This window comes from Chiloscyllium plagiosum, unplaced genomic scaffold (genome assembly GCF_037043375.1).
Source record: "Chiloscyllium plagiosum isolate Xiang-an unplaced genomic scaffold, Cpla_swu_hap1 HiC_scaffold_34, whole genome shotgun sequence".
Classification (NCBI taxonomy): Eukaryota; Metazoa; Chordata; class Chondrichthyes; order Orectolobiformes; family Hemiscylliidae; genus Chiloscyllium; species Chiloscyllium plagiosum.
The window spans coordinates 11,248,200-11,275,641 of NW_028270172.1; the positions used below are offsets into that span (position 1 = coordinate 11,248,200).

General features: G+C 43.3%; 1 protein-coding gene across 2 annotated transcripts in view; it reads left to right on the forward strand.

Moving 5' to 3' along the window:
- Positions 1-1,105: 1,105 nt before the first annotated feature.
- Positions 1,106-27,442, forward strand: part of slc6a20 (solute carrier family 6 member 20) — a 52,642-nt gene continuing 26,305 nt past the window's right edge. Inside the window, exons 1-6 of one of the 2 annotated variants that reach the window (XM_043719588.2) lie at positions 1,106-1,528; positions 20,827-20,967; positions 21,073-21,164; positions 22,935-23,162; positions 24,869-24,979; positions 26,025-26,266. In XM_043719588.2, the coding sequence (XP_043575523.1) occupies positions 1,408-1,528; positions 20,827-20,967; positions 21,073-21,164; positions 22,935-23,162; positions 24,869-24,979; positions 26,025-26,266 (935 nt within the window). In that variant the 5' untranslated portion in view covers positions 1,106-1,407. The remainder of the gene's footprint in view (positions 1,529-20,826; positions 20,968-21,072; positions 21,165-22,934; positions 23,163-24,868; positions 24,980-26,024; positions 26,267-27,442) is intronic. The other variant, XM_043719589.2, reaches the window with a different exon arrangement.

The window sequence follows — 27,442 nt, forward strand, 5'->3', positions numbered from 1 at the left end:
CTAGTGCTTCCAAATAAACCTGTTGGACTATAACCTGGTGTTTGTGTGATTTTTAACTTTGTCCACCCCAGTCCAACACTGGCACCTTCAAATCATTTGTAAAGCAAAACATTAAAGTCACCAGAATCCTACTGGACCATAGGGCTGTGCTCTCACCAGACAGAGAGAGAGAGAGAAACTGGTGGTGCTTTAACCTGAGGGTTACCACACCTCAGGAGAGGGGAGGGAAGGAGCGTGTGGGAATTGTTCTCATGCTGCTGGCATTGCAAACCAGCCTTGCAGCTAATTGCCCCTTTATCTGGGTAAAGCCAACAAATCAAAAGTCAAGAAATGAACCAATAGTCAATTTTAAAAATATACAGAAATATATTTTTGAAGACCTAAGATTTGAGTGCATTTCATAACCACATATAAATTAACAGTATTGTTGTGCTGTTGTATGCCTATAGCAACTTAGTATATGCAATTTCTGTATCACTCATGCAGGACAATTGTGGCTAGGACAATGTGTACATTGAAGTGACTAAAGGCATGGTAATGAGGTGCTATGGAAACACGAGTTCGAGATCTTTTCAGTTTTCAAATTGTACTTTTTGGGGGGCGGGGGGGGGCAAAAAAAACCTCAAAATGTTAATTCATCTTGCTATCAGTCTGGTTCATATAATTGTTCACAGGGGTAATGGTTTGCACTTTGAGGATGTTTCAGTGGAAGTTTTACGTAAGATTATCTTAAATCGTGGGGCTTTGTCCTAGTACTGCAGCAAGCAGATGTAATAAACACGTAGAATTACTGCCCTAATTCCGAACGAATAGGACCAGCACAATTGCCAGAGGATTAAATCCCCTTCAATGAAGCTTTTATTTTGTCAGACCAAGGTCGCAAAATCGGAACCAAATTCCATAAAACCATAAGGACTACAGTTCATCGAAGCATCTGTCTTCCTATACAATACACTGTCCCAACTGAATAAATTCATTGGCAATACAGTTACACCAAATGTTGGCAGAATCCTTATTGGGTCAGCACCATTTTGTGACGCATTACCTAATGTAAGTGCACGCTTCTACCACTATATTCAGCTCAGAACCTGCCTCCCCCTTCCCTAGCTCCATTCTGACCAAGAGGCACCTTCGGGGAAATATTGCTTTGTCCTCACTGTCCCTGACCCACTGGGAGGGGAGAGAGAACGAGAGAGAGAGAAACACCCTGTTTCCCCCCCTGAATTTCTTTTTCACCCAACAGTGCACTGTTGTCGTGGTTAATAAGATTAAAGATTAAACAGCTGATTTATTTTTTTTCTGGCCTGTGATAAATTCCTCGAGATTGTTCTTTTACAACTTTGCACGGACTCAGCAGCGTTTAAGACAGCTGACGGGGAGCAGAGAGCGTCACAGTGCAGTGCAGCCATGGAGGAGGTGAGACCATCGTGGGACAATCCTTTACAGTTTGTATTTGCCTGCATCTCCTTTGCAGTGGGACTAGGCAATGTGTGGCGCTTTCCTTACTTGTGTCAAATGCATGGAGGAGGTGAGTTGGGAATGTTTCATTTTATTTTTCTCTGGATAAAGCTCCAGTTGGATTTGGGAAGGAATTAGCCTTCCCAACGCTCATTCATTCCATACTGTGAGACAACGCCTCGCATCTGAAACCGAAATCCTCTTTACCCCTTAGTAAAATTTACCCCATCGTGTGACTGTTTATGTCCATCTGTAAAAATATTTGATCCTCAGTCACATTCCAAGTAAAGGTTTTTTTTCTTTTTTTAAAAAAAAGGAGTGCTATTCATTGTCTGATTCATTCGATCAGAGAAAGAAATTTCAAAATAAGCAATAGCGTTTTGTTTAATGTTTTTATATTAAAAATGCGTGGGAGTATTAAAGTATCCAAAATGAAACCCCAAACGCTGGGAATCTGGTTTTTCTTTTTAAATAACCCTACTGTTTAACTTGCTTTAACTGAATGCTTTGTACTGTACGTGTCTGTCAGCCGTGCTTGGCAGCTCGTTTAGTTAAACATGATATTGACACAGTTCATGGTTTTCAGCAATATTTTCAGTGAGCGGAATTATTTCATGTTTACAGGAATGTTTGTAACGTTTTTTGGGAGGGGGGGGGAGAGGTGTGTGGGGATGCTGGGTAGGGGAGAAGAATATATGGCCTTTTATATCTAATTCCATCCTAGTTCAGTGGCTTCCACGTGCTGTAATACAATGAATGGAAACTGTGGCCTCAGACATGTACTGCTGATCTCACTAGTAGAGCAAGCTGCACACATTTACAACGCGTTTATCTCTTCCAAATGATAGAAAGAGATTGGTGCAAAGATTTCTAGCAGGCTCTCAGAAAGACCTAAACCTAATTCCAAAACGTAGTTTGAGATAAAATGGCGAATATTACGGTTTTCTACAATTTCCCTTATCTCGTGTTAATATTAAAATATATTGTCAAATAGGTGTCTTTTTCTTCCTCCCCGCCCCCTCCCATCTGTTGAAATGCGTATTTTAAATACCTGCAGATTTGGCTGTAATTAAAAAAAAACATGTTGTTGGTACTCCTCTGACCTTCAGACAAAGGCTGCCTTTTTCCCCTTATATAATCTATCCGTTGTCTGCTAAGCTTTCAATGTGAGACTTGAGTCGAGGGGATGTAGACAGAAGGTCTCACGATCATTCTCGAGATTTAAAAAGGATGTGTCTGCAGGGGGTTTCCTGCCTCTTGGTATTTCCAGTATTTGACTCGTCTGTAATAAAGGAGCTTCAATATTCTGCATTAATATTTACAAAGCTGGTCTCAGCCTAACCTCCAGTGTAACCTGGTACAGTGGAATAAGCAGCTTGGCTTGCAATCAAAGAAAAAAGTTAACAAAGAGAAAACAAATTATCAATAAGAGCTAGTACACAGGGTTCGGTTCTATTTGGAGATGCTGGCAGCTGGAAAATGAAGGAAAAATGCCCAGATACTGAGTACAACAAAAATGTCCAAATGGACTTGAAACCAGAAAGTCAATGTAGCTGCAAGACAGTTATGGCATTTTAAACAAATGGGATCTTACTTTGCATCAATGGTTATATTGCAAAGAAATTTGGAATTCAAATTTGGACATTACCCTTTTCTCCAGCTCCACATGACCTCTTGTGTCCTTGCTGGGGGGTGGGGGTGTTAATGGGAGTGGTATGGGTGCATGCACCCCACCAGTTGTGAGAGAATTCCATGTGAACACAGAGGGATGGCCCTAGTTTGATTCAGAGGCCCATGCAATGTTCTGGGGAGCCTGTGTTCGAATCCTGCCATGGTGGATCCAATAACAATCTGGAATTAATGAGGGGTGTGGATAGGGCAATTAGACAAGGTCGTTCCCTGGGCTAGGGGAGTCCAAAACTAGAGGGCATAGGTTTAGGGTGAGGGGAAAGCTATAAAAGGGACCTAAGGAAAAACTTTTTCACACAGAGGATGGTACGTGTATGGAATGAGCTGCCAGAGGAAGTAGTGGAGGCTGCTACAATTACACCATTTAAAAGGCATCTGGATGGGTATATGAATAGGAAGGGTTTGGAGGGATAAGGACCAAGTGCTGGCAAATGGGACTAGATTTATTTAGGATATCTGGTTGGCATGGACGAGTTGGACTGAAGGGCCTGTTTCCATGCTGTACTATGACTCAGGGAGTCTAATGATGACCATGAATCAAATGTCAAGGAAAAATCCCACCTGGTTGCCTAGTGTCTCTTTAGGGAAAGAAACTCCTTACCCAGTCTGGTCTACATGTGTTAGAGCAATGTGATTGACTCTTAACTGCCCCCTTGGGCAATTACGGATTGGCAGTAAATGCTGGTTAAAAAAATCACTGTGAATGAATAAAAAAAAACTCAGTTGGGAACAGGTGTGACAATTCCTCCGAAATTTGCCTTGGCTCTGACCTTCAAAGAACAGGCCACAGCTTGCCCAGTGCATTGCTTTCTCAGACAGCCCTCTCTGTGTTGCCTCTGAAGTGTGACAGCCAACTTAGTTGGTGATGAGTGACAACTCAGAAACAACAGGTTCTGACTGTTGTTGAATATTTTGATGCCACTAATTTTGCAGTGTACCCCAGCCACCAAAAGCACTGGGCCCAACTTGTGCCACCAAAGGGAAATGACAAGTTAAGAGTTACACAGCAGTTTTTCAACAACACGCTGGAAAATGGTAGTCTGTCCAGGAAATGTGGCAGTACCCTTTGCGCACAATGAGCTCCCACAGACAGGAGGACAACAGCGGCTGAGTAATCTGCTGCTGCAAGTTTGATTAGGTTAGATTCCCAACAGTGTTGAAGCAGGTCCTTCGGCCCAACCAGTCCACACCAACCCTCCGAAGAGTAACCCACCCAGACCCATTTCCCTCTGACTAATGCACCTAACACTATGGGCAGTTTATCATATCCAATTCAGCTGACCTGCACATCTTTGGACTCTGGGAGGAAACCAGAGGAAAGACACAGGGAGAATGTCTGTGTGGAGTTTGCACAGTCACCTGAGGCTGGAATCGAACCTGGGACCCCAGTGCTGTGAGGCAGCACTGCTGACCGCTAAGCCACTGTGCGTATTATCAGCCAACAGACCAGGTTCTGCTCCTCTTTGAAATAGTGCCATTGGCATTTTTTACACCCACCTTGAAAGAACAGAGAGAGCCTCCATTAAGTGCCTCTCAGAAGGCAACACCTTTCTGCGTATTGTCTTGAGGTCACTGGAGTGAGACATGAACTCACAACACCTTGTGACTCAGACTGGAGCATGACACATAGTAACAGCAATACATCTTCATAACAGGAGGCTTCTACCCTTTGACCTGAAGTCCACTTCCTGAAGTCAGTGCATGCACTGTGGAATGGGCAGATTAGATTTGAGTTAATTGGATTCTAAGAGATATGAGCAAGATCAAAGACATTTCTTTGAATTGATAGTTATTGATTGATTGATTTTTATGACGATAAGATTCAGGAGCAGAAGTAGGTCATTTGACCCATCAAATCTATTCCATCATTAGTTGAGACTATGGCTGATCTCATAATCCTTATCTCCACTTTCCTGCCCTTTCCCATTACCCTTCATTCCCTTACTGATTTTAAAAACTGGAGAAAGTGAGGACTGCAGATGCTGGAGTACCAGAGTTTAAAAATGTGGCGCTGGAAAAACACAGCAGGCCAGGCAGCATCCGAGGAGCAGGAGAATCGACGTTTCGGGCTGAAGAAGGGTTTATGCCCAAAACGTCGATTCTCCTGCTCCTCTGATCTGCCTGGCCTGCTGAGTGTTTCCAGCACCACATTTTTCAACTCTGATTTAAAAAGCTGTCTGTCTCCACCTTGAATACATTCAATCATCCAGCCTCTAGAGGCCACTATGGTAAAGAATTCCAAAAATGTGGAGAGAAGAAATGCCTTCATGTCTCTTAAATGGGTGACCCCTTATTCTGAGGTGGTGCCCTCTGGCCCGAGACTCTCTCACAAGGAGAAACCAATCTCTCCACAGCTACTCTGTCAAACCCCCTAATGTTACAATAGAGTTATCTCTCATTCTTCCAAGCTCCATTGAGTATGGGCCCAAACTGCAGTTTTGCTATTAAAAGTATCATCTTAAGATTATAGTCCTCGTTCAGGCCTTTTTATTAATGTTGGACAACACAAGCAATGCTGGGCCCAGAGCTGAGAGGTAAGACACTATGACATCAGTATGTTGGCAACTATGTGAATGGTCACATACAACACTCACATAGAAGGGACTGAGAGCAGAGGGTGTGAATGTGTGATTGTACAGTTTCAACCGAAGTCGTTAAAACTTGAAATGTGTTTACTGCACAGTCATTTTCAAAAGCAGTCCATGATATGGACCCTTAAGAGCTGCAGTATAAATGCACTCTTTCAGCTCATCAAGCCTAAATTGAAAATGAGCTCATCAGAAGTGAAAGGTTGACTAAATGTTTAGAATATGCAATGTATTACATATTACCAATTTGGCATCTGATTGAGATCCTCTGCCAGTTGATTGAACTGGATACACAAGCTCAAATACCTCTGCAGTAACTAGAGGATTTAAATTCCAATTTCATTTCTGGGACTGAATATAGTGGTATTTGTTTTTTCATTCCCAGGGTGTGGGTATCTCAGGCTAGGTCAGTTTCCTTCCGTAAAGGGCATTTGTGAACCAGATGGGCTTTTCTGATAATGATTTTGTGACCAGCTGTTAATTCCAGATTTTATTTAATTCACATTTTACCACCCGCCATGGCAGGATTTGATCCCCTGGAGTCGAGAACAATGGTTTTGGATTGTTCATCCCGTGGCATTACCACTGGCTGCCTCAGTATCCGTAATAATGACCACAGAGTTACTGGATTGTCCTTTGGTCACTAATTTAGGGATGACACAGGAGCAGATGTAGGCCATTCAGCCCATCAAGCTTGCTCCATCACTTACTGAGATAATGGCTGATCTGATAACCCTCAATTCCACTGTCCTGCCTTTTCCTCCCATAACCTTTAATACTCTTACATCTGCCGTCCTCACCTGATCTGGTCTCTGTGTGACTCCCAACCCCACAGCAATGTGGTCGAGTCTTTATTGCCTTCTGAAATGGCCCAGAGAAGTCACTTGTTTATGAACCAAAGAGGGCAGTTAGGGTTTGGCTATAAATTCTGGCCAGTGATAACCACAGCCCAAAATAAATATTTTAAAATACATTCTTGACTGACCTAACATTTAATCATCTCCCTAAGGCTTTGGAGTCTTTCAATATTTACACTGCAGAGTACCCTGGGGTATTTTTCTGGTTGAGAATTACTTTGTAAATGTAAGTTATTGATAAGCTGGCAGGTAATATGCATTCAGCCTAGGATCTGATGAGGGAAAAGCTGGGCTTATATCCACTGGAGCTTAGATAAGTGAGAGATGATCCTTTGAGACTTAAGCAATTCAGAGTGGGGGCTTGGCAGGGTGGACATTGAGAGGATGTTTCTCTTATGGAAGAGACTGGACTCCTTTTCAAACAAGTTTCCCATTTGACTTGGAGATAAACAGATGTTTTTTTTTGGAGGGCAGAAGTTCGTGGAACACTTATCTTTTTCAGAGAACAGTAAGGGACAGGTCATTTGGGTGGAGTGAAATTGATTCTTGTGTAACTATTAAGTCAAACAGTTATTGAGAAGAGATATGAGTGGGGAGTTGAAATTGCAAACAGATTAGCCAGGGCCAAATAACAGCTGCTTCTTCAGAGCTCACCGGGTCATACGTATCTTACATTCATGAATCTTGCGTTGGAAGTTCTCAAATCTGAGTGAAGTCCAACAGTATGTAGCTCGAAACAGAAAGAGATGGTTTTTCTTTTAAAAGGAGAAAGCAAAATGTTTACAACCAGTCATTCAACATTGTTGAGATTTTCACGACAGCTCCAGAGGAATATGGTGAAGACCGGAGAAATATGGGAACATTGTGGGAGTTCACCAAGCAAGCGACCAGTTAACGTGCAAAAGAAAAAGTGTGAAATTCCAGCCAACAAACCTTATTTTCCCATTGTCATGACTTCTGGTTCTATTTTTGTCAACAGCATTGTGAATTGCATTGTCAACCTTTCCAATATAGTTTTGTTCTGCTCATTGTCACATTGTAACTGTACACTTGATTAGATTGCACTATAAAAGTGGGATACTTTGTTGTCTTTCCTCCCAATCCCTTGCATTTTATATATTTAAAAGTAATCTATTAATTGACTGCCTGTGAGTATCATTATAAATAAGAATGTTTTAAATGGTTCATGGGAAAAGGCTTGAAGAATTGTGGTGTCATCAGGCAAAAGAGGTCTGGAGGTAGGGGGGGCGGGGGGGGTGGTGGGTGGTCACTATCTAGGACTTTGAATTCTGTAACTGAGATACATAATTGACAGTCTCAGAACTAGACAGGAGCAGTAATGTGTGGGTCACATCAGGGGTCTGTTATCTTTCCATTATGACAGCACTGCTATTTTAATAGGAATGATATCATACACTGACAAAGCGGTGAAGGACAAAAGTTGGCCCATTATGCCCTCTGCAAGAGAAGCTCTGCGAACCTCACTCTCCGAACCTTACTCTCCTGCCCTTAAACCTGTACGATCGGCATGTTACTACTTCTCAAAAAATTATCGTTTTCTTTTGAAAGCCCCAATTGAAGCTGCCCCCACTACTCCCTTAGACAGTGCCATTCCAAATTATAAGTGTAAACACACACAACCATTTTCCTTGTAGAAACACAAACTAGGAACAGGAGTAGGCAGTTCGGTCTATCAGCCCTTCTGTGCTATTCAGTGTGATCATGGCTGAACGTCTGTCTCAATGACACATTTCTGCTTGCTGCCATTCACTTTTGATGCCTTTTAAACCTTAAGACTTATCTATCACTTCTGAAATGTATTAAATAACTTGGCCTCTGCAGCTTTCTGTGGCAGAGAATTTGACAGGTTCACTGCTCTGTGATTAAAGAAATCTTGCTCCTCTCCATCCTAAATGGTCTACCCCATATCCCGGGCCTACGTTCTTACGTCTAGGCTGCTGCCCCCAAACTGGGGGGAGCATCCTACATCCTCCCTGCATCTTGTCTATCCCGATTTGTTTGAAGGTTATGGTTTCAGTCAGATTCCCCCCCCCACCTCGTCCTTGTCAACTATAGCCCAGTCAAATCAGTCTCTCCTCATTGGACAGGCTTGCCATTCCCATTATCAGCTCTGTGAACCTTCTCATGTCGCCTCCAGTCCAGTTCTTTTTAAATCAATACTCCGTGTTACTCAACCCCTATGCCAATAAAAACACTTTTTCTTCCTATCCATTCTATACCCGTCACTCCATAATCTTACATTCCTCTATCAACTCTCATCTCAACCTCGTGCTTTCTCAGATCAGGAGAAAAAGGGTCCCTCCCTTCTTCAATGTATACCTACAACTGAACACTCTCACCCTGGGGACAACTTTCAAAAGTCTTTTCTGCACTCTGTCCAGTGCCTTTAAATCTTTCCTTATAGCCCTGAGGTGGACATAAGTAAGGCTGAACTTGTATTATAAAGGTTCCCCATAATATCTTTGCTCAATTTCTGTTTTTATGAAATGCAGGTTCTGTATGTCTTTTCTTAACTATTTTCTAGATCTGCTCTTCCCCTTCAACAAATTCTGCTCACATACTCTTGGCTCCTGCACCTCCTGAGAATTGTATCCTTTTCTCTTCCCTCACCTCATTCTTCTGACTTGCATCTCTGCATGAGATATCATCTGTCACACGTCCTCCCTTTCACCAGACTATCCATGTCCCCTTGAGTCTATTACTGTTGTCCTCACCGACATTATCAGGGTAACCACACAGTTTGTTAATGCCTTTTTATTTAAGATTTGAGAAGAAATGGGTGATGGTTATGAGTTGTCTCAGTACATATATGTAGGGAGCACCTGTAACATGAGGGAAATAGAAGGAGCTGTAAGACTGAGTGGTCAATAAACTCTTTCCAATAAATGAAAGTGTTGGTTTGTGCTTCACTGACTTGCTTCAATCCAGACTGGCACTCGAAATTCACAAATTTGTTTTTGCCATTTGCTGATTTTGAAATGTGTCCTGCATACTCAAGTCTAGGACATGAATATTAATAAGTAATGGTTCATGAACTGACCCCGAGGGAACTGTGTACCTTTTTCCAAATGGGAAAGGCAATTCCTCACCACTGCTGTTTTCCGTCTCTCAGTTGGCTTTTGGACTTGTGCTGTTCTTTTTATTCCATGGGCTTTAACTTGGCTGACAAATATGGAGCACTTCAGAAGGCATTTGATAAGGTCCACGTGCACATCAACCACAATGCCTTCATCAATTGTCTGAGAACATAGAACAATACGGCACACTACAGGCTCTTCAGCCCTCAATGTTGCGCCGACCTGTGAAACCAATCTCAGCCCATCTAACCCACACTATTCCATTATTGTCCATATGTTTATCCAATGACCATTTAAATGCCCTTAGAGTTGGCGAGTCTACTACTATTGCAGGCAGGGCGTTCCATATCCTTCCTACTCTCTGAGGAAAGAACCTACCTCTGACATCTGTCCTATATCTATCACCCCTCAGTTTAAAACTATGTCCCCTCATGCTCACCATCACCATCTGAGGAAAAGGGTTCTCAGTGTCCACCCTCTCTAATCATCTGATTATCTTATGTCTCTAGAAGGTGGTTGAGAGGTGACATAATAATGAAAACAACCTCAAGTCCCTTAGCCTTTCCTCATAAGACCTTCCCTCCATAACAGGCAACATTCTGGTAACTAGAGAACAGAGGTTGTACTGGGCAGAAAATCCAATACATTCTCTCAACTCCACTGATCCATCCTATAGCCCTCAATATACATCATTATAAGTTCTTCAAAATGCCTGATTCATGGGATGTGAGTGTCGTTGCCTGGGTCAGCATTTATTGCCCATCCCTAATTGCCCTTGAAGGTGGTAGTGAGCTACCTTCTTGAACAGCTGCAGTCCATTTGGTGTAGGTAGACCCAAAATGGATTTCTGGAGGGAATTTCAAGACTTTGACCCAGTGACACTGAAGGAACAATGATACATTTCCAAGTCAGGCTGGTGGGTGGCTTGGAGGAGAACCTGCAGGGGTGGTGTTCCCATGTATCTGCTACTATTGTCCTTCTAGATGGTAGTCATTGTGAGTCTGGAAGGTATTGTCGAAGGAGCTTTGGTGAATTGATGCATTTTGTACATGATGCGCATTACTGCTGCTACTGAGCATCACTGGTGGAGGGAGTGGAAGTTTGTGGATGTGGTGCCAATCAAGCGGGCTGCTTTATCCTGGATGGTGTCAAGCTTCTTGAGTGGTGTTGGAGCTGCACCCACTCAGGCAAGTGGGAAGTATTCCATCACACTCCTGACTTGTAGGTGGTGGACAGGCTTTGGGATTCCTAGCTTCTGACTTGCACTGGAAGCCGCTGTGTTTATATGACTGACCAGAAACTGAACTGGACTAATAGTAATCCCCAGGATGTTAATGGTGGGGGGAATTCAGCAATGACCATGCCAAGAGGTAACTGTTAAAATGACCATCTCAATGAGAGAGATTGTCTTGCATTTGTGTGCTGTGGATGATACTCATCCCAAGCCTGGATATTGTCCAGATCCTGCTGTATTTGGTCATGAACTGTTTCATTTTATGAGGAATCACAAAAGGTGCTGAACCTCATGCAATCTTCTATAAACGTACTTGTTTCTGGCCATAAGATCAAAGGTAGGTCATTGAAGTAGCTGACATTGTTTGAGCCTGGGACCCCACCATGAGGAACTCTTGCTGAGATTACTCTCGAGCCCTCTAGAGGTGACTGACCTAGCACTACCACAACCTCCTCCTTCTGTACCAGGTATGACTGCAACCAATTGCTAAATATGGTAAAGTCCCACAATAATTCATTTAAAAATAGGCAGGACATGTCCTTGATTAAATAATGAATGAAGCGTCTAAGAATATGACCACATTGTATGTGCAATCAAGTGTGCAGCTCCATTTTAGATGTTCAGCTTATAACAACATGGTGCCTTTTTCACAAGGTTGAATTTAACTCTGCACTTGAACATTATTCCTGTTTATGACTTTCTTTCTGACCATAAACAAATTAGTTCATGCAAATTGTACCTTGCCAACTTGATGGAGCAGGATAAATGGTGTTTTTGGCTCCTTAATTCACAATTTATTGTTGTTGATTTTAATTTGTTCATGTGAGATCTTGTACAGTGAATATCTTGAGAGCTCCTTTCCATGATTGATAGTCCTTAAAAACTAGAGTTTTTTTATGTATTTTATTCAATGGAGCCCCAAAATTAAAACGTTATACCACTTAATAATATATTCCCTATCCCTCTCTTTCTCTCTGCCCTTTTTTTAACTGGAAATGCTCACTATCATTAACTCAGTTTGCAAGTGATTTGATACAGTTGCTGCTGAGGGAAGGTTGTGACTTAATTTAGGATCACAATCAAAACTTTTTTTATTTTCATTTTACTGTTGCAGCACTATACAAGTCTAGTTAGCTGATGAGGAAATTCTTTAGCCAGTAGGTCACATCAAAGACTGTCCACTGTTCTCTGAAATAGCCTTGTAGCAATTCCTCAATTTATAATGTTCCTGAACTCAGAAGTTGCCAATGATTTTTGGAAAGAAAATCCATTTGCATGTTCCTTTTTCTCATTCTGTGGAACGGGTGTGCCTCAGGCCAGCATTCTCCCATTTTCTATTTGCCCTCTAACCAAGTGCCTTGCCATGGTCATTTCAGAGGGCCAATTCCCACCCTGAGAAGACTTGTCTTGGAGGTGAGATCTTATCTCTGATGTGCAACTTTCTCTATGTCCCTGTCTCCATAGGGGCTGCAAACATTGTGCCCTGTCTCTTTCTGGACTTCCTCTCATAACTAGCACCCAGCCAGCTCCAACCCCATGAAATTCATCAGATCCCTAGTCCCTCCTGCGGTCAACTCCCATACACCTCCCTGTTCTTCCTGATCTTGCCCCTCGTCGCCTGGCTCTCTGTCATGTTCCATTCCCATTTCATTGAGGGGACGTTTTTCTTTTTAAAAAAAACAAGGGTCCATGAATAAAAGTTGGTCATTAATAAATCCCACAAGAACTTCACATGAATTCCTCCTTCAGCCAGTACTGGGAATGTGCAGTTGCAATCCCAGTGACTGGTCATGGTGGACAATGAGATCCTTCAAACAGGACGCTGAGTAAGTATAAGATGGTGAAGGGGTTGGTGGGATACAGGAGACATCTTGTTTCCCAATGCTGTGTTGTAGTTTCAGTTTGCACAGTCAAATTTTAAAGACATTTTAGGCCACTTGACCCAAGCATTGACCTTTGTGAATGTCTTCTGCTATGCATGACCCCTTTTCATACCCGACTGTCCACTCACTCCCTGACTCCCCTTTCTTGTCTGTCCTTCCTCTCACTGACCCTATTCTGAAACACCCACTTCCCTCACCTTAAACTTCAATGAGAATATGGTCTCTGGCAATGAGCTACCAGATACAGGAGTAACAACTTTAACTTGATTTAACTGGCTTGTTTAAAGTAATTTCACAGATCATTGAAATTTTCAGAAATATAGCTTATTACTATTTACTTTTCCACATGCGATTAATAGAACAGTCACATCAGAGAGGAGGCTATTTGGCCCTTCATGTCTGTGCCAGCCCTCTACAAGCTGTCCCTGCTATCAATATCTTGGGAATTATCACTGACCAGAAAGTGAACTGAACTAGCCATATAAATACAGTGGCACAAGGACAGGTCAGAGGCTAGGAATACTGTGGTGAATAACTCACCTCCTGACTCCCCAAAGCCTGTCCACCATCTGCAAGGCCCAAGTCAGGAATGTGATGGAATGCTCCCCACTTGCTTGGCAGGGTGCAGCTCCAACAACGTTCAACACACCAGCCAGGACAAAGCAACCCACTTAATTAACACCACATCCTCAAGCATCCATTCCTATCACTACTGACTCTTAGTAACAGCCGCCTGTACTATTTACCAGAAGCACTGTAGAAGTTCATCAAAGAGTCTGAGACAGCACCTTCTGAATCCATCCCCATTTCCATCTAGAAGGACAAGGGCAGTAGATACATAGGAACATCACCCCTTCCAAGCCACTTGCCATCCTGACTTGGAAATATATCACCGTTCCTTCACTGTCGCTGGGACAACATCCTGGAATTCCCTCCCTAAGGGCATTGTGGGTTTATTTACATCACATAGACTGCGGTGATTCAAGGAGGCAGCTCACCACCACCTTCCCAAGGGGTAACAGGGGACAAGGAACAAGTTCTGACCCACACAGTGGCATCCACATCCCATGAATGGTTTATTTTTAAAAAGCTGTGGAAATGTTCTCTCATCGGATAATGAATCAATTAACTCCAGAAAGCCACAACTGCATTCCCTCCACCGCAATCTCAGCGAATGCCTTTCAGATCCTAACCACTTGTTATGTAAAAGCCCTTTTCCTCATGTTTTTAGTTCTTTGGAAAAATAGACTGGAAGGCAATTTCTTTAAGTGTGTAATTTCTGTCTAGATCAGAAGGACACTTACCTCAAAAATGCCACTTCACAGCTTGTTTCCCACATTATAGCAATGACTAGATTGCAAAATAAAAATTAGTTCACTGACTGAAGAGCTTCAGGAAGTTCTGTGATAGTGATCAGTGTTATGGTGATGCAAGTCTTTGTTAGGATTAAGGAGTCAGTGTTTTAACTGTTGTAGGTGCGAAAGTTTATTCATTTTAAAAGTTTCTGTTTTGCAAGTTTGGCTTTGCAAGTTGTATCACTTTTGGTTTTCTCAGTCTCGAATCGGCTGGTTTGTGGGCAGCATGGTGGCTAGCATTGCTGCCTGACTGATTTGGGGAAAAGTGACATTGACCGGTTTTTCTCCTGAAAGAGAAGTCACAGTTGGTTGCTGTTGACCTGGGTGAGCTGACCTTGTTTTTTTAACATCTCTGAACAACAAGGGGGGCGACAGCACTGGAAAAGGCCTTGTTGGATTAGGTGGAAGGGGCACATGACAGGGTCAATCGATGAGGAAATCCAAATTTGTCGAAGATGATTCCCCTTTCACTGGAGATGAACTTAGATTTGTTGCACTTCAACTTTTGAAGATGATTGTTCAGTTCATTTCCAGAGTTAGTCCTTCGCATATGTGCTTTTCATTGGTCGGCATGTTGTAAACATTAGCCAACAGTTCTACAGCATATACCAAACAGTTCAGGGCTCCCTAAATCCTCTCAGGCATCACTAATAAGATATAAATCTCTCCTGGTTTTAAGGTAATGTGTATTTTGTTGCATCTGAACTGTAATTATCTGACTAAAAGAGTTCTTATAGCTTTTTAAGCAAAACGTTTTTTGGAATGTCCAAATGATTGCATTAAGTGCATGACCCCTTTTAAATTTTTTAGTGTAACTACACTTGCACAGTCTTTCAAAACTGTATTGTGGCCTGTGTGGGACGGCTTTTGGATTTCTCGACTGCCCCTTCATAAGACCATAAGACTTAGGAGCAGGAGAAGGCCATTCAGCCCTTCATGCCCAATCCACTATTCAATAGGCTTGTGGCTGATCTGACATTGCCCACATCCCCTTTCCTGCTTATTCTCCAAAATCCTTGATTCCCCAATTGATCAAGAATCTGTCTCAGCCTCACATGTACACAAGGACTCTTCCCCCCCACAGCTCGCTGTAGCAAGGAGTTCCAAAAACATTCAACACTCTGAGAGAAGAAATTCCTTATCTCAGTCTTAAATTGATGCCCCTTTATTCTGAGTCTATATCCTCTGGTCTTGGACTCTCCCATGAGGGGAAACATTTGTCTCAACATTGACCCTGTCAAACCTCTTCAGAATCTGATATGTTTCAATGAGATCAACCCTCATTCTTCAAAACTCCAGAGAGTAGAGTCCCAACCTGCTTAGCCTTGCCATTCCTAACGAGGGGCCTACGCCCAAAACATTGACTCTCCTGCTCCTCGGATGCTGCCTGACCGGCTGTGCTTTTCCAGCGCCACACTTTTTGACTCAAGATAATCTGGCCACACCAGGGACCATTCTGGTGAACCTTCCCTGAACTGCCTCCAATGAAATAATGTTTCTTAAATAAGGGGACCAAAACTGCTCATGGTACTCCAGATGTGTCTCATGAGCATCTTGTACAGTTACAGTAAGACTTCCCTACTCTTACACTCCAACGTAAGGGTCAACACTCCATGAGCCTTCCTGAATACCTGCTGCACCCTGTGTGCTAGCTTACAGTATTTCATGAAAAATTCTCTCCATTTCATTGGAGCTTCTCTCCATTTAACCAATATTCTCTTCTTTTGTTCTCCTTTCCAAAATGACCGACTTCACATTTTTCCACATTCCATTTTCCAAATTAATGCCCACTTACTTGACCTATCAATATCTCTCTGTAAATTGTTTGTATCATCCTTGCAGCCTGCCTCTCCACCTATTTTAGTGTCATCTCTACATTTGGCTCTAGTGCGTTCATTTCTTCCCTCCAAGTCAGCCATGTGTAGTGTAAACAGTTATAGTCCCAGCTCTGATCCCTCTGGAGCCACACTGGTAAAAGGCTGCCAACCAAAAAATGAAGCACTTTATCCCGACTTCCTGCCCATGATCCAATTCTCTACCCATGCCAATCTGCTACCTCCCAACACCTTCCAGGGCTTGTAGGACAACTTTGGGCATAACATTGGACTTGGTACCACATTGCAGTTGCTGCTTGGGGACTGGTCTAGTGTCTGATTCATGTCGTCTGTGACTCTCCTGCTGTGAAACAGAACAGTCGCTCTGTTGTCAAAGGCACCTGGGTGCGAGTGCACCTCCTACCTTCTGGAAGTATATAGAGCAGGCAGATTGTAGCATCATTTGTTGTATAAGGCTGAATTTGATGCTGGAGATCGACACCCTAGACCATGCCCTGCCTTTAACCTCACACTTCAATATGCATTAAGTAGCAGAAAGGACCAACCCTCCAGCTTGCTTTATTTGGACAGGTCATCAACTATTGCAGGTCTGTTACAGGAATTGATTTCAAGCAGGTTGTGATGGATCTGTTGCTAATCGTGGAGCCGGGATTCCTGACGAAGGGCTTATGCCCAAAACGTCGATTCTCCTGCTCCTCGGATGCTGCCTGACCTGCTGAGATTTTCCAGCACCACATTCTCGACTCCCAGTCGTGGGTGGTTTGGAATGCATCAGAGAATGAACAGCATCTATGCAAAATGGAGCAAGAGGGAGGAGCAAGGGGGCAAAATAATCAAGGGCCAACCTTAGTGTCGAGGGGAAGGAACGGTGCATGGGTGACCTGCCTTTCTGTTGCCCATCGCCACCTCCTCAATGATCCATCCACAAAACCGACTGAGGGTGGCGTTGTCAGTGGCAATGAACCTTGGGTACATCTGAGTCATTTTCGGCTGAAACTGGGGAGCTTTTGAAAGTTTTTTGTTTTGGATGAACGGCGTTGAGGAAGATTATCCGTTCAGTGAGAGCCGAGCACATCTCGTGGCTCTTCTGTCAAACTCCTGCGAATGACATTGGCTGAGGCGGGTCATGCAGTTGATGGCACATAGCATTTCAAAAGACATTCACTGAGTTTCACCACTTACCTGCAATCATTAAAAATCTTGCGGCGGCTTCCTGACCTTTGACCTTGATGGCTCCTACTGCCTTTTGGAACATGCATCTGGAAAGCATGCAAAGGGCATGCACTTTGGTTGGAAGAATAGAGGCATGGGCTATTTTCTAAATGGGGAGAAAATTCAGAAGTTTGAAGTGCGTAGAGAGTTCTAGTCCAGGCTTCCCTCAGTGTAAACTTGCAGGTTGAGTCAGTATTTAGGAAAGCAAATGCAATGATGGCATTTATTTTGAGAGGATTTGAATATAAAAGCAGGGCTGTACTTCTGAGGCTCTATAAGGCTCTGGTCTGACCACATTTGGAGTTTTGTGCACACTTTTAGGCCCTATATCTCAGGAAGGATGTACTGCTCCTGGAGCATGTTCAGAGGAGGTTCATGAGAATGGTCCCAGGAATGAAAAGCTTAACATGTGAGGAATGTTTGTGGACTTTGGGTTTATACTCGATTGTGTTTAGAAGGATGAGGGGTGATCTAATTGGAACACACAGAATATTGAATGGCCTAACTTAATCTAGTCCCATTTGCCAGCATTTGGCCCATATTCCTCTAAATCCTTCTTATCCATAATACCTATCCAGATGCCTTTTAAATGTGGTAATGGTACCAGCCTCCACTATTTCCTCTGGCTCTTAACTAATAAAATTTAAGATGGATATACAGAGGAGAAATTGCGAATTCTGCAAAGAGGTGGAGGGGAGGGGAATGTAAGAAACCCAGAAATGTGCTAAGTAGTTAAGCAGAGGAGGGGAAACTTGGAGGCAAATGGAGGATAGCCAGAACAGGTGATACCATTACTGTTGGAGCTGTGGTTAAAAAGCCACATCAGTGCACAGTGGGATTGAAATACATTCACATTAGATAGCTGAGGGCTTTTGTTTTGACATTCTTACTACTTTCATGGGACATGGGCGTCACTGCCAGGGCTAGCATCTGTTGCTCGTCTCTCATTGTCCTGCAGGAGGTAGTGGTGAGCTGCCTCCTTGAATTGCTGTAGCCCTCGGGGTGCAGGGAGCTGCAGAATTTTAGACAGTGAAGGAGCGGTGACCCAGTTCCAAGTCAGGATGGTCAGTGACCCGGCGGGGAAAACGTTCAAATCCCGCCCTGACAGCTCTGACATTTGTAAATGATGCAAATAAGATCTGGAATTGAAACCTCGTCTCAGGACATTGACCATGAACCTATCAATTAGGAGAAAGTGAGGGCTGCAGATGTTGGAGATCAGAGTGGAGAGTGTGGTGCTGGATAAGCACAGCAGGTCGGGCAGTATCCAAGGAGCAGGAGAATCAGTGTTTCGGGTGGCTTATGCCAGAAACATTGATTCTCCTGCTCCTTGGATACTGCCCGACCTGCTGTGCTTTTCCAGCAACACACTCTCAACCGTGAACCTACCAATAATTGTTTTTTTTCAAAAAAAAACACTTGGTTCACTTTAAGGGGGAAGAAATCTGTCATCCTGAATTGCCCTCTAAAAGACACTCAGTTCATGGGCAATGAGGGGGTGGGTGTGCTGCATGCATAGTCCCTCTGTGTTGTTCACATTACATGAAAGAATTTTTTAAAACAATTATCTTTTGATCTCATGTCAAGAGAAAACAAGAGCAAGTGTGTGCAGCAATGCAGTGGCAGGGGTGAAAAGGATTATTTTAAATTATTATTTATTTATTCCCTGATCAGTGACTTTATTCTCTGAAGGCAGCTTGCCCACAAGACCAGAAGGCGGAAATTCTGAATTGTTCTAACATTTTGTTTCAAGAATTGGAGAGTGGGTCTTTTAAAATAGTTTTTTTAAGAGCTGCTGTAATTTATTCAGGGTAAGGGCACATTGCAAGTAATTCAATCTAATCTTGGCAGCACATTGTGTTCAATGAGTCAGTACAATTACCTCTACGATAGAGAACTTGGCCAGCGTTGGTTAACAATATAATGGCATCCTGTGACCAGACGTCTGGGCAGGGATCGAAGGTTAATTCCTGTGATAAGGTTGTTGCCCTGTAAGAGGGACTGAACAGAGAGGGACGTGCTTTCTCAGGAGTTTACTGGATGAGGAGAAAGTGAGGACTGCAGATGCTGGAGATCAGAGTCGAGAGTGTGGCGCTGGAAAAGCACAGCAGCTCAGGCAGCATCCGAGGAGCAGGAGAATTGACGTTTCAGGCATAAGCCTTTCATCAGGATGATGGGTTTTTGCCCGAAACGTCGATTTTCCTGTTCCTCGGATGCTGCCTGACCTGCTGTGCTTTTCCAGCACCACCCTAATCTAGACTCTGATTTCCAACATCTGCATTCCTCACCTTTTTGCCTATTTCGAGCATAAGTCCATCATCAGGAACGACATCATCATCACATTCCTGCTTTTGCCCTGTCTATCAATACCACATTAGGGCCTGAGAGAAGTGGGCGAGGACTGTGGAATCCTCCTTAGTGAATGGATGTTGTTCATGTTTTCAACTTGTGTGCCCACGAGGAAGTCATTTATGTTCCATCATTGCAGAGCATTATATTGTCCCCCATCATCTGTTTGAGAGAACAACACGCTCACAGTTTCATGCTGACATGGGCGAAGTGAAAAGAGACACAAGATGTTGATTGTGTTTCAGTGGACTGGCTTTGCGTGGTGAAGTGGGAAGTGTTAATGCTGTACAGGAGAGCTCTGTGGTATGCTCCATTTTTGATTGCCACTCCTGCCATTGAATGAAGTGTTGAGCCTTCCCTACTCTCTGTGAAGAAGGATATTCTCAAGAATGAGTATCCCCATGAGTCTTCAACACAACTGCAGTGGAGAAACACCAGGAGTTGGTTTCCAATCTTTCCTCTCAACAGGGAGTACACACCAGTACTGGAATGTAATCTGTATATCCCCCAACCCCCGATACTATCGCACTCTGGTTAGTCATCACCTCTATGCTCTCAGGCCCACGGCAACTCTCAGTCTGTATGTCTCGATTTTTCACATGTTCATCCTTTTTGTTTTTGGATTCCTCCATGGCCTCATCTCTGCACGGTCTCTTGTAACCCCTGCCAGCCCCACAACCATCAGTGTTCTGTTATGCTCCAAATCGGGCCTTGCTATTAATGAAAGTATTTAAAATTAAGACTTCTCTCCTCTTCCTCTCTTTTCCCTTTTAAACCTTTTTTTTTCCCTCTTTTCCTTCTCCTGCCTCTTCTCCTTTTAAAATGCTCTGTAAAGGTTTTGCCAAAGAGGTAGGATTTGAGTATCTGTTTCTTCTCTCCTCTGTGGCTCTGATTGATGGTACTTTTGTAAGGCAACCTTTTGTTAATGTCTTCTAACCTTCAAGGCACCATATAAATTCAAGTTGTTGTTGATGGACGTAAAGCCTTGAAGGGAAAGTGGAGGAAGAATATTGAAGCACGGGAGTGATATGTTTTGCTGCTGGGAGTGTGATGGTGAAGTGTAGGATCTTTACACACTTTCCTGAGCATTTATTTGTAGAGTTGCATTTTACAAGTATGCACCAACAACCACCTGTTCCAGTTTAGAGGCTGAGGGTAGCCACTCAGATACAACTAACATACAACAAATGTCTGATGGAAGATATGCGGACCAAATGTTAATGAATGATCCTCATTTCTCTGTATTTCTTTCTTTTTCTCCCTTTCAGGTGGATTTTTAATTCCTTACATGATAATGTTAGTTGTGGAAGGGCTGCCTTTGTTTTACCTGGAATTGACTTTGGGCCAATTGATGAGGCAAGGAAGTATAGGAGCATGGAAGACTGTTAATCCATATTTGGTTGGTGTTGGTATGTGACTACACATTTTACATTCTCTCTGCCGCAAGCTTTAGTCCTGTCCCACTGACTATATTGAGTTACAATGTGGTTTTTTTTTTGCCCCTCTGAATACAGGAATAGGAAGTCTGGTGATATCATTTCTGGTGTGTGTCTACTACAATGCAATTGTGTCGTGGAGTCTTTGGTATCTGTTCCATTCGTTTGAGGTAGGCATAACCAAGAATTGATTTATATTCTTTCTGAAATTCATAAAAGCTTAACGTCTGCTCTTTCCTCGCTATGCCACACAGTAGGCAAAAGTCTTGCTTTCTCTGTCAAAGGTCTAGAGACTTGAGCTAGAGTCTCCACCCTTTTTTGCAGTGGATCTGAAGGGACTGTCAAAGGTGCAGAAAGGATCTGGGGATTATGGTGCCAATGTGGCTGAGCTAGTCAGAGATGTACAGTGTGGAAACAGACCCTTCGGTCCAACCCGTCCATGTTGACCAGACATCCCAACCCAATCTAGTCCCACCTGTCAGCACTCGGCCCATATCCCTCCAAACCCTTCCCATTCATATACCCATCCAGATGCCTTTTAAATGTTGCAATTGTACCAGCCTCCACCACTTCTTCTGGCACCTCATTCCATACACGTACCACCCTCTACGTGAAAAAGTTGCCCCTTAGGTCTCTTTTATATAAATCCCCTCTCACCCTAAACCTATGCCCTCTGGTTCTGGACTCCGCCTCCCCAGGGAAAAGACTTTGCCTATTTATCCTATCCATGCCCCTCATAATTTTGTAAACTTCTAAAAGGTCACCCCTCAACCTCCAACGCTCCAGGGAAAACAGCCCCAGCCTGTTCAGCCTCTCCCTATAGCTCAAATCCTCCAACCCTGGCAACATCCTTGTTAATCTTTTCTGAACCCTTTCAAGTTTCACAACATCTTTCCGATAGGAAGGAGACCAGAATTGCACGCAATATTCCAACAGTGGCCTAACCAATGTCCTGTACAGCCGCAACATAACCTCCCAACACCTGTACTCAATTCTCTGACCAGTAAAGGAAAGCATACCAAATGTCTTCTTCACTATCCTATCTATCTGCGCCTCCACTTTCAAGGAGCTATGAACCTGCACTCCAAGATCTCTTTGTTCAGCAACACTCCCTAGGACCTTACCATTAAGTGTATAAGTCCTACTAAGATTTGCTTTCCCAAAATGCAGCACCTCACTTTATCTGAATTAAACTCCATCTGCCACTTCTCAGCCCATTGGCCCATCTGGCCAAGATCTGTAATCAGAGCCTGAAGGTAATGGCCCAGGAACACGCTCCCACCAGAGCACATTGAAGTCCAATTCACGAAATCTGGAAATGAAAGCTGGTAATGGTGAGAATGAACCAATCAGCAATTGTTTGTAGAAGTCCTTCAGGTTCATTCCTTTCCTGGCCACCTATTACAACGCCGATTTTCCCCCCAGCCACACTCTGTTTGGCCTGTCCCTGACATTCGATAAGATCATGGCTAGTCTGATTATGGCTTTGACACCACTTTCTCCCTTCCCTTGGTGACTGCCTTGTCAGTCAAGGGTCCATCTGTCACTGCCTTTAAAATATTAATTACACTCGAAGCTCCAAAGACTCAAAGCCCTCAGAGACAGGATTTCTCTTCATCTCTATCTTCAACTTCTTATTTTTAAATTTCCCCTAGTTCAGGTCAGTCACGAGGGAAAACATCCTTTCAGCATACATCCTGTCAAGTCCTCTCAGGGTCTTATACATTTTAATAAGAGCAAAGTTTGAAATGTACTGTGTAGTAATACAATTGTAGCTTATCTACCATCTGTGAGTTGGAATGATATTTCGTACTTCCATAGCAATGAAGAAATGTTGCATGACTTTTTTTTCAATGTAAAAGCACAAAAGGAGGTTTTCATAAGTGAGTTTTTTTATTGATGTCTGTTAATAATTTGCTGTTTATTTCTCTGTGAAACAGAACCCTCTGCCGTGGGCACACTGTCCATTAAATGCAAACAACACTGCAATCCTGGAAGAATGTGCAAAGAGTTCACCCACTGAATTCTTCTGGTACAGAAAGACATTAAATATTTCTCCCACCATCGATGACACAGGGACATTGCACTGGGGGCTTTTGCTGTGTCTGATCCTCTCCTGGCTTATAGTTTACCTCTGTATCATTAGAGGAACAGAATCAACTGGCAAGGTACTGTCACTATTGTTAACCTTCACAGACTTTAGAAGTCTGTGTCTAGTGTGTGTTCTTCTAAAAGGAAAAAATGTCCCTAGTTGCTCAGAGAAGGGCTGTGCTGTTCATCTCACTCTCTGTGTCCTTTCCCCTCTGTGTCCCTCCTGCTTTCTCTCTCTCTCTCTCTCCCTCTCCCTCTCTCTATCTGTCCTGTGCACTCTCTCTCTCCTGTGCGTGCGTACTCTCTCTCCCTCTCTCTCTATCTCTCATATGTTCTGTGTCACACATGCACTCTCTCTCTCACACATGCTCTCTTTCTCTGTCTCTCCTTCCTGTGCTCTCTCTCTTGCATGTTCTCTGTCTGTGTCTCCAACTTCCCTCCCACTGTGTTTTCCTCTCCATTAACACAAAGCTAATGTATTAATCATTTGAGCAGTAGCTGTCTTTCCACTCCAGTGGCCCTGAAGCTGACTGTGAGCAGTATTGGCTCCATTAGCTTCACCTGTACATCAGCACATTCCCAATACAGAAGGCAGAGTCAGCGAGATGGGTTTCCTTTGGGGGTGGAGGTTGGTGGAGAAGGAGTGGACTTTGAGCAAGATCAGCATCAGCAGCTTCCCTTTCGGAGTCTGTCTTCCACTGGAGGTATTTAACTCTCCAGAGCCTTCGGGCATAAGCTTGCAAAGCTGTTCTCATCAGCTAATTGTACAAGGACCAGCGGACAGCAATTTTTATTTTTTTTTTCCCCCATTTTTCGGGCAAGAGATGCCAGTGGGATGTGAGGAGCAACTTCTTGGAGTGAGCAGGAGGGTGTAGGGACCAGTCTCATCCCTGGTTAATCTTTGATTCCTGGAGGTTACCCAGCAGTCAGAGAGTCCTACAGCACAGAGACAGGCCCTTTGGCTTAAACTGGTCCATGCCAACCAAAATGTCCATCCACGCTAACCCCATTTCCCTGCACTTGGCCCATAACCCTCTAAACCTTTCCTATCCATGTATTTGTTTAAATGCCTTTGTTAATGTACACGCCTCAACCACTTCCACTGGCAGCTCATTGCATACGCGAACCACACTCTGTGTAAAAAGGTTGCCCCTCAGGTTCCCTTTTATTCTTTCCCCTGTAACCTTAAACTGATGTCCTCAATTCCCGAAACCTGGGGAAAAGACTGAGTGCATTCACTGCATCCATGCCTCTCATGATTTTATGCACCTCTATAAGGTCTCCCCTCAGTCTCCTATGCTCTAAAGAAAGACGTTCTTGCTTGTCCAATCTCACCCTAAAACTCAGACCTTTCTGAATGGAATAGAATCCCTACAGTGTGGAAACAGGCCCTTCAGCCCAACAAGTCCATGCCGACCCCTCCAAAGAGCAACCCACCCAGACATATTCCCCAACCCTATTTCTGTACATTTCCCCCTGACTAATGTACCAAGCCTACACATGTTTGAACACTGCAGGCAATTTCCCATGGCCAATTCACCTAACCTGGCTATGAGAGGAAACGTGACTGTTCAATGGTTACCGAGAGAAACCGGGAAAATGGGGTTGAAAAACTTATCAGTCATGATCAAATGGCAGTGCAGATTTCATGGGCCGAATGGCTAATGGCTACTTCTATGATGTTATGAACTTGAAAGCACTAAAACTCAACAGAATGATTTCGGGTAAAAGTGGTAGGTGTAAAGCTGGTTTGAACCGTCTCTTTCTCTCTCTTTGGCAATAGGTGGTCTATGTAACAGCTTGCTTTCCATATTTCGTGTTGATAATTTTTCTCATTCGAGGGGTAACACTACATGGAGCAGGAAATGGCCTCGTTTACATGTTCACTCCAAAGGTAATGTATCATGTGATTTGATTGTAACCCAAACTGATTATCAAAGTCAATATTCTGATGATTGAAGTCTTACTCTTCAATCTGCCTTCAATCAAATGAACTTAGGAATTATTGCAAAAATGAGATGTGTGTTTTCTAAATTTGGCACTCTTGTGATTTGTCTTGATGAATGAAAGATAAAAAGCTTCCTTTAACAACAGCATGTTTCTCTCTTGTTTCTACAAAATTCCAGTTCTGCATCACTCAGGGACTGTTAGTCGTATTCTTCAGTAAAAGTAATGATGTACATTTATGTAGCACCTTTCATTACCCCAGGATACTCCAATCCCTATTTCATCTTCAATGAAATACTTTTTTGATGTGCAGGTACTGTTGGTACTGTAGGAAATGTGGCACTTATGTACTGTACACACAGCAAGTTCATAGAAATCGTAATGTGATAATGACCAGATAAACTCTTTAATATCAATTTGTTATCTGAGGGATAAATACTGACCAGGACACCGGGGTGAAGTCACCTTGCTTTTCAAAATGGATGTTGCCTGACCTGCTGTGCTTTTCCAGCACCATTCTAATCTTGACTCTAATCTCCAGCATCTGCAGTACCCACTTCCATCATCATGTCCCTTTTGCAAGTCGAGACGAATTTCCTCTGTGTAGTGTATGTTTGTACTGCGACTCACTCCTGAACCTTTGGGGCAGCACGATGGCTCAGTGGTTAACACTACTGCCTCACAGGACCAGGGACTTGGGTTCGATTCCAGCCTCGGGTGGTTGTCTGTGTGGAGTTTGCACATTCTCCCTGTGTCTGCGTGGGTTTCCTCTGGGTGCTCCGGTTTCCTCTCATAATCCAAAGATGTGCAGGCCAGGTGAATTGGCCACGCTAAATTGCCTGTAGTGTTAGGCGCATTAGTCAGAGGGAAATGGGTCTGGGTGGGTTGCTGTTCGGAGGGTCGGTGTGGACTGGTTGGGCAGAAGGGCCTGTTTCCACACTGTGGGGAATCTAATCTTAAAAAAAAAACTTTTGCTCTTCACACCCCTCTAGGTGGAGCAGCTGATGAACCCGAAATCTTGGATTGATGCGGCTACCCAGATTTTCTTCTCGCTCGGCCTGGGCTTTGGGAGTCTGATTGCGTTTGCCAGTTACAACCAGAAAAACAACAACTGTGAGAAACAAGCAGTTATCATTGCTTTAATTAACAGTCTGACATCCGTGTTTGCCAGCGTTGTCACTTTTGCCATATATGGTTTCAAAGCTACATATAATTATGAAAGCTGTCTTGAAAGGTAAGAGTATGTTATAGGGAGAATCTCAACCTCGCACGCTCACTCTCTTTCTCCTTCTTGCTTTCTGTCTCTCGCTCTTGCATCTATTTTTGCTCTTGTGCTGTCTCTCATTCACCTTTTCTCTTCGCTTCCATACTGCCTCCCAATCCAGTCTTCTTCACCTTTACCAGAATCAATCTCAAAAATAAAAGCATTTACACCAGTGTAAGTAGCAACAATATTTAACCTATCACACCCAACCAGAAGTGCATGCAAAACTATGGCAAATGGTTTTTGATTGTAGTCAAACCTTAGATTGAGAAAGTTTTTTAAGATTCTGTGATTTCTTAAAAGCAAAAACTGGAAACAGTAAAGGTCTAAAGAGACCAAGGTGGAGCCCAGGCATCATTAACAAGCTTAGAAAATAATTGAAAGGATTAATGGCTTTTATATCCAGAGGATTCAAGTAGAAGGGGATTGAAGACAGTTGGCTGTGGAAAACCCTGGTTAGGCCAATACCTAGAGTTCTGCTCTGGTCTGGGTGCTCCACTTCAGGAAGGCTACATCAGGCTACATCAGCCTTGGAGAGTGTGCTGTGTAGATTTATCAGAGTGGACTCCAGTCATTAGATTTTAAAGAGAAGTTAAATTGTAATTCCTTGAGTTCAGAAGGTTAGCTAAAGGGTGATATCGTCAAAGTTGTTTTTCAAGGCATTGAGCAGGTCAGAAAGGATTAAATGGAAATAATGTGCTCTTCGTTTGTAGGTGTTTAAGAATGTGGGGTGTGGTCAAAAATCTAGAATGGAATCTATCAGAAGTGAAATAAAGCAGCGCACACTGAGATGGAGTTTGGAGCTCTCTTCTGCAAATAGGAACTGATTATCGACCAACAATTAATTTTAAAACAGGAGTATTAATAGATTTTATTTAATCAAAAGTATTCAAGGCAGTGGGATATTGTGGAATTAAGTCAGTGTTTGGCTTCGATCTCATTGAATGGTGTGCCCAAGGGGCTGAATGGACACCTCTCTGTGTCTTTGTGTTCCAGTCTCCTGTATTCATTGTCAACTCAGAGTCCAGGCTGTGGCATTGCTCTGACTCATCCCATCAGAGCTGGTGCCTTGGAATGACCTTGGTTTTTATCATTTGACAGTTTGACAGGAAGTCAGCTCTGGCAGCTGCCCTGGAGCTGTGACTA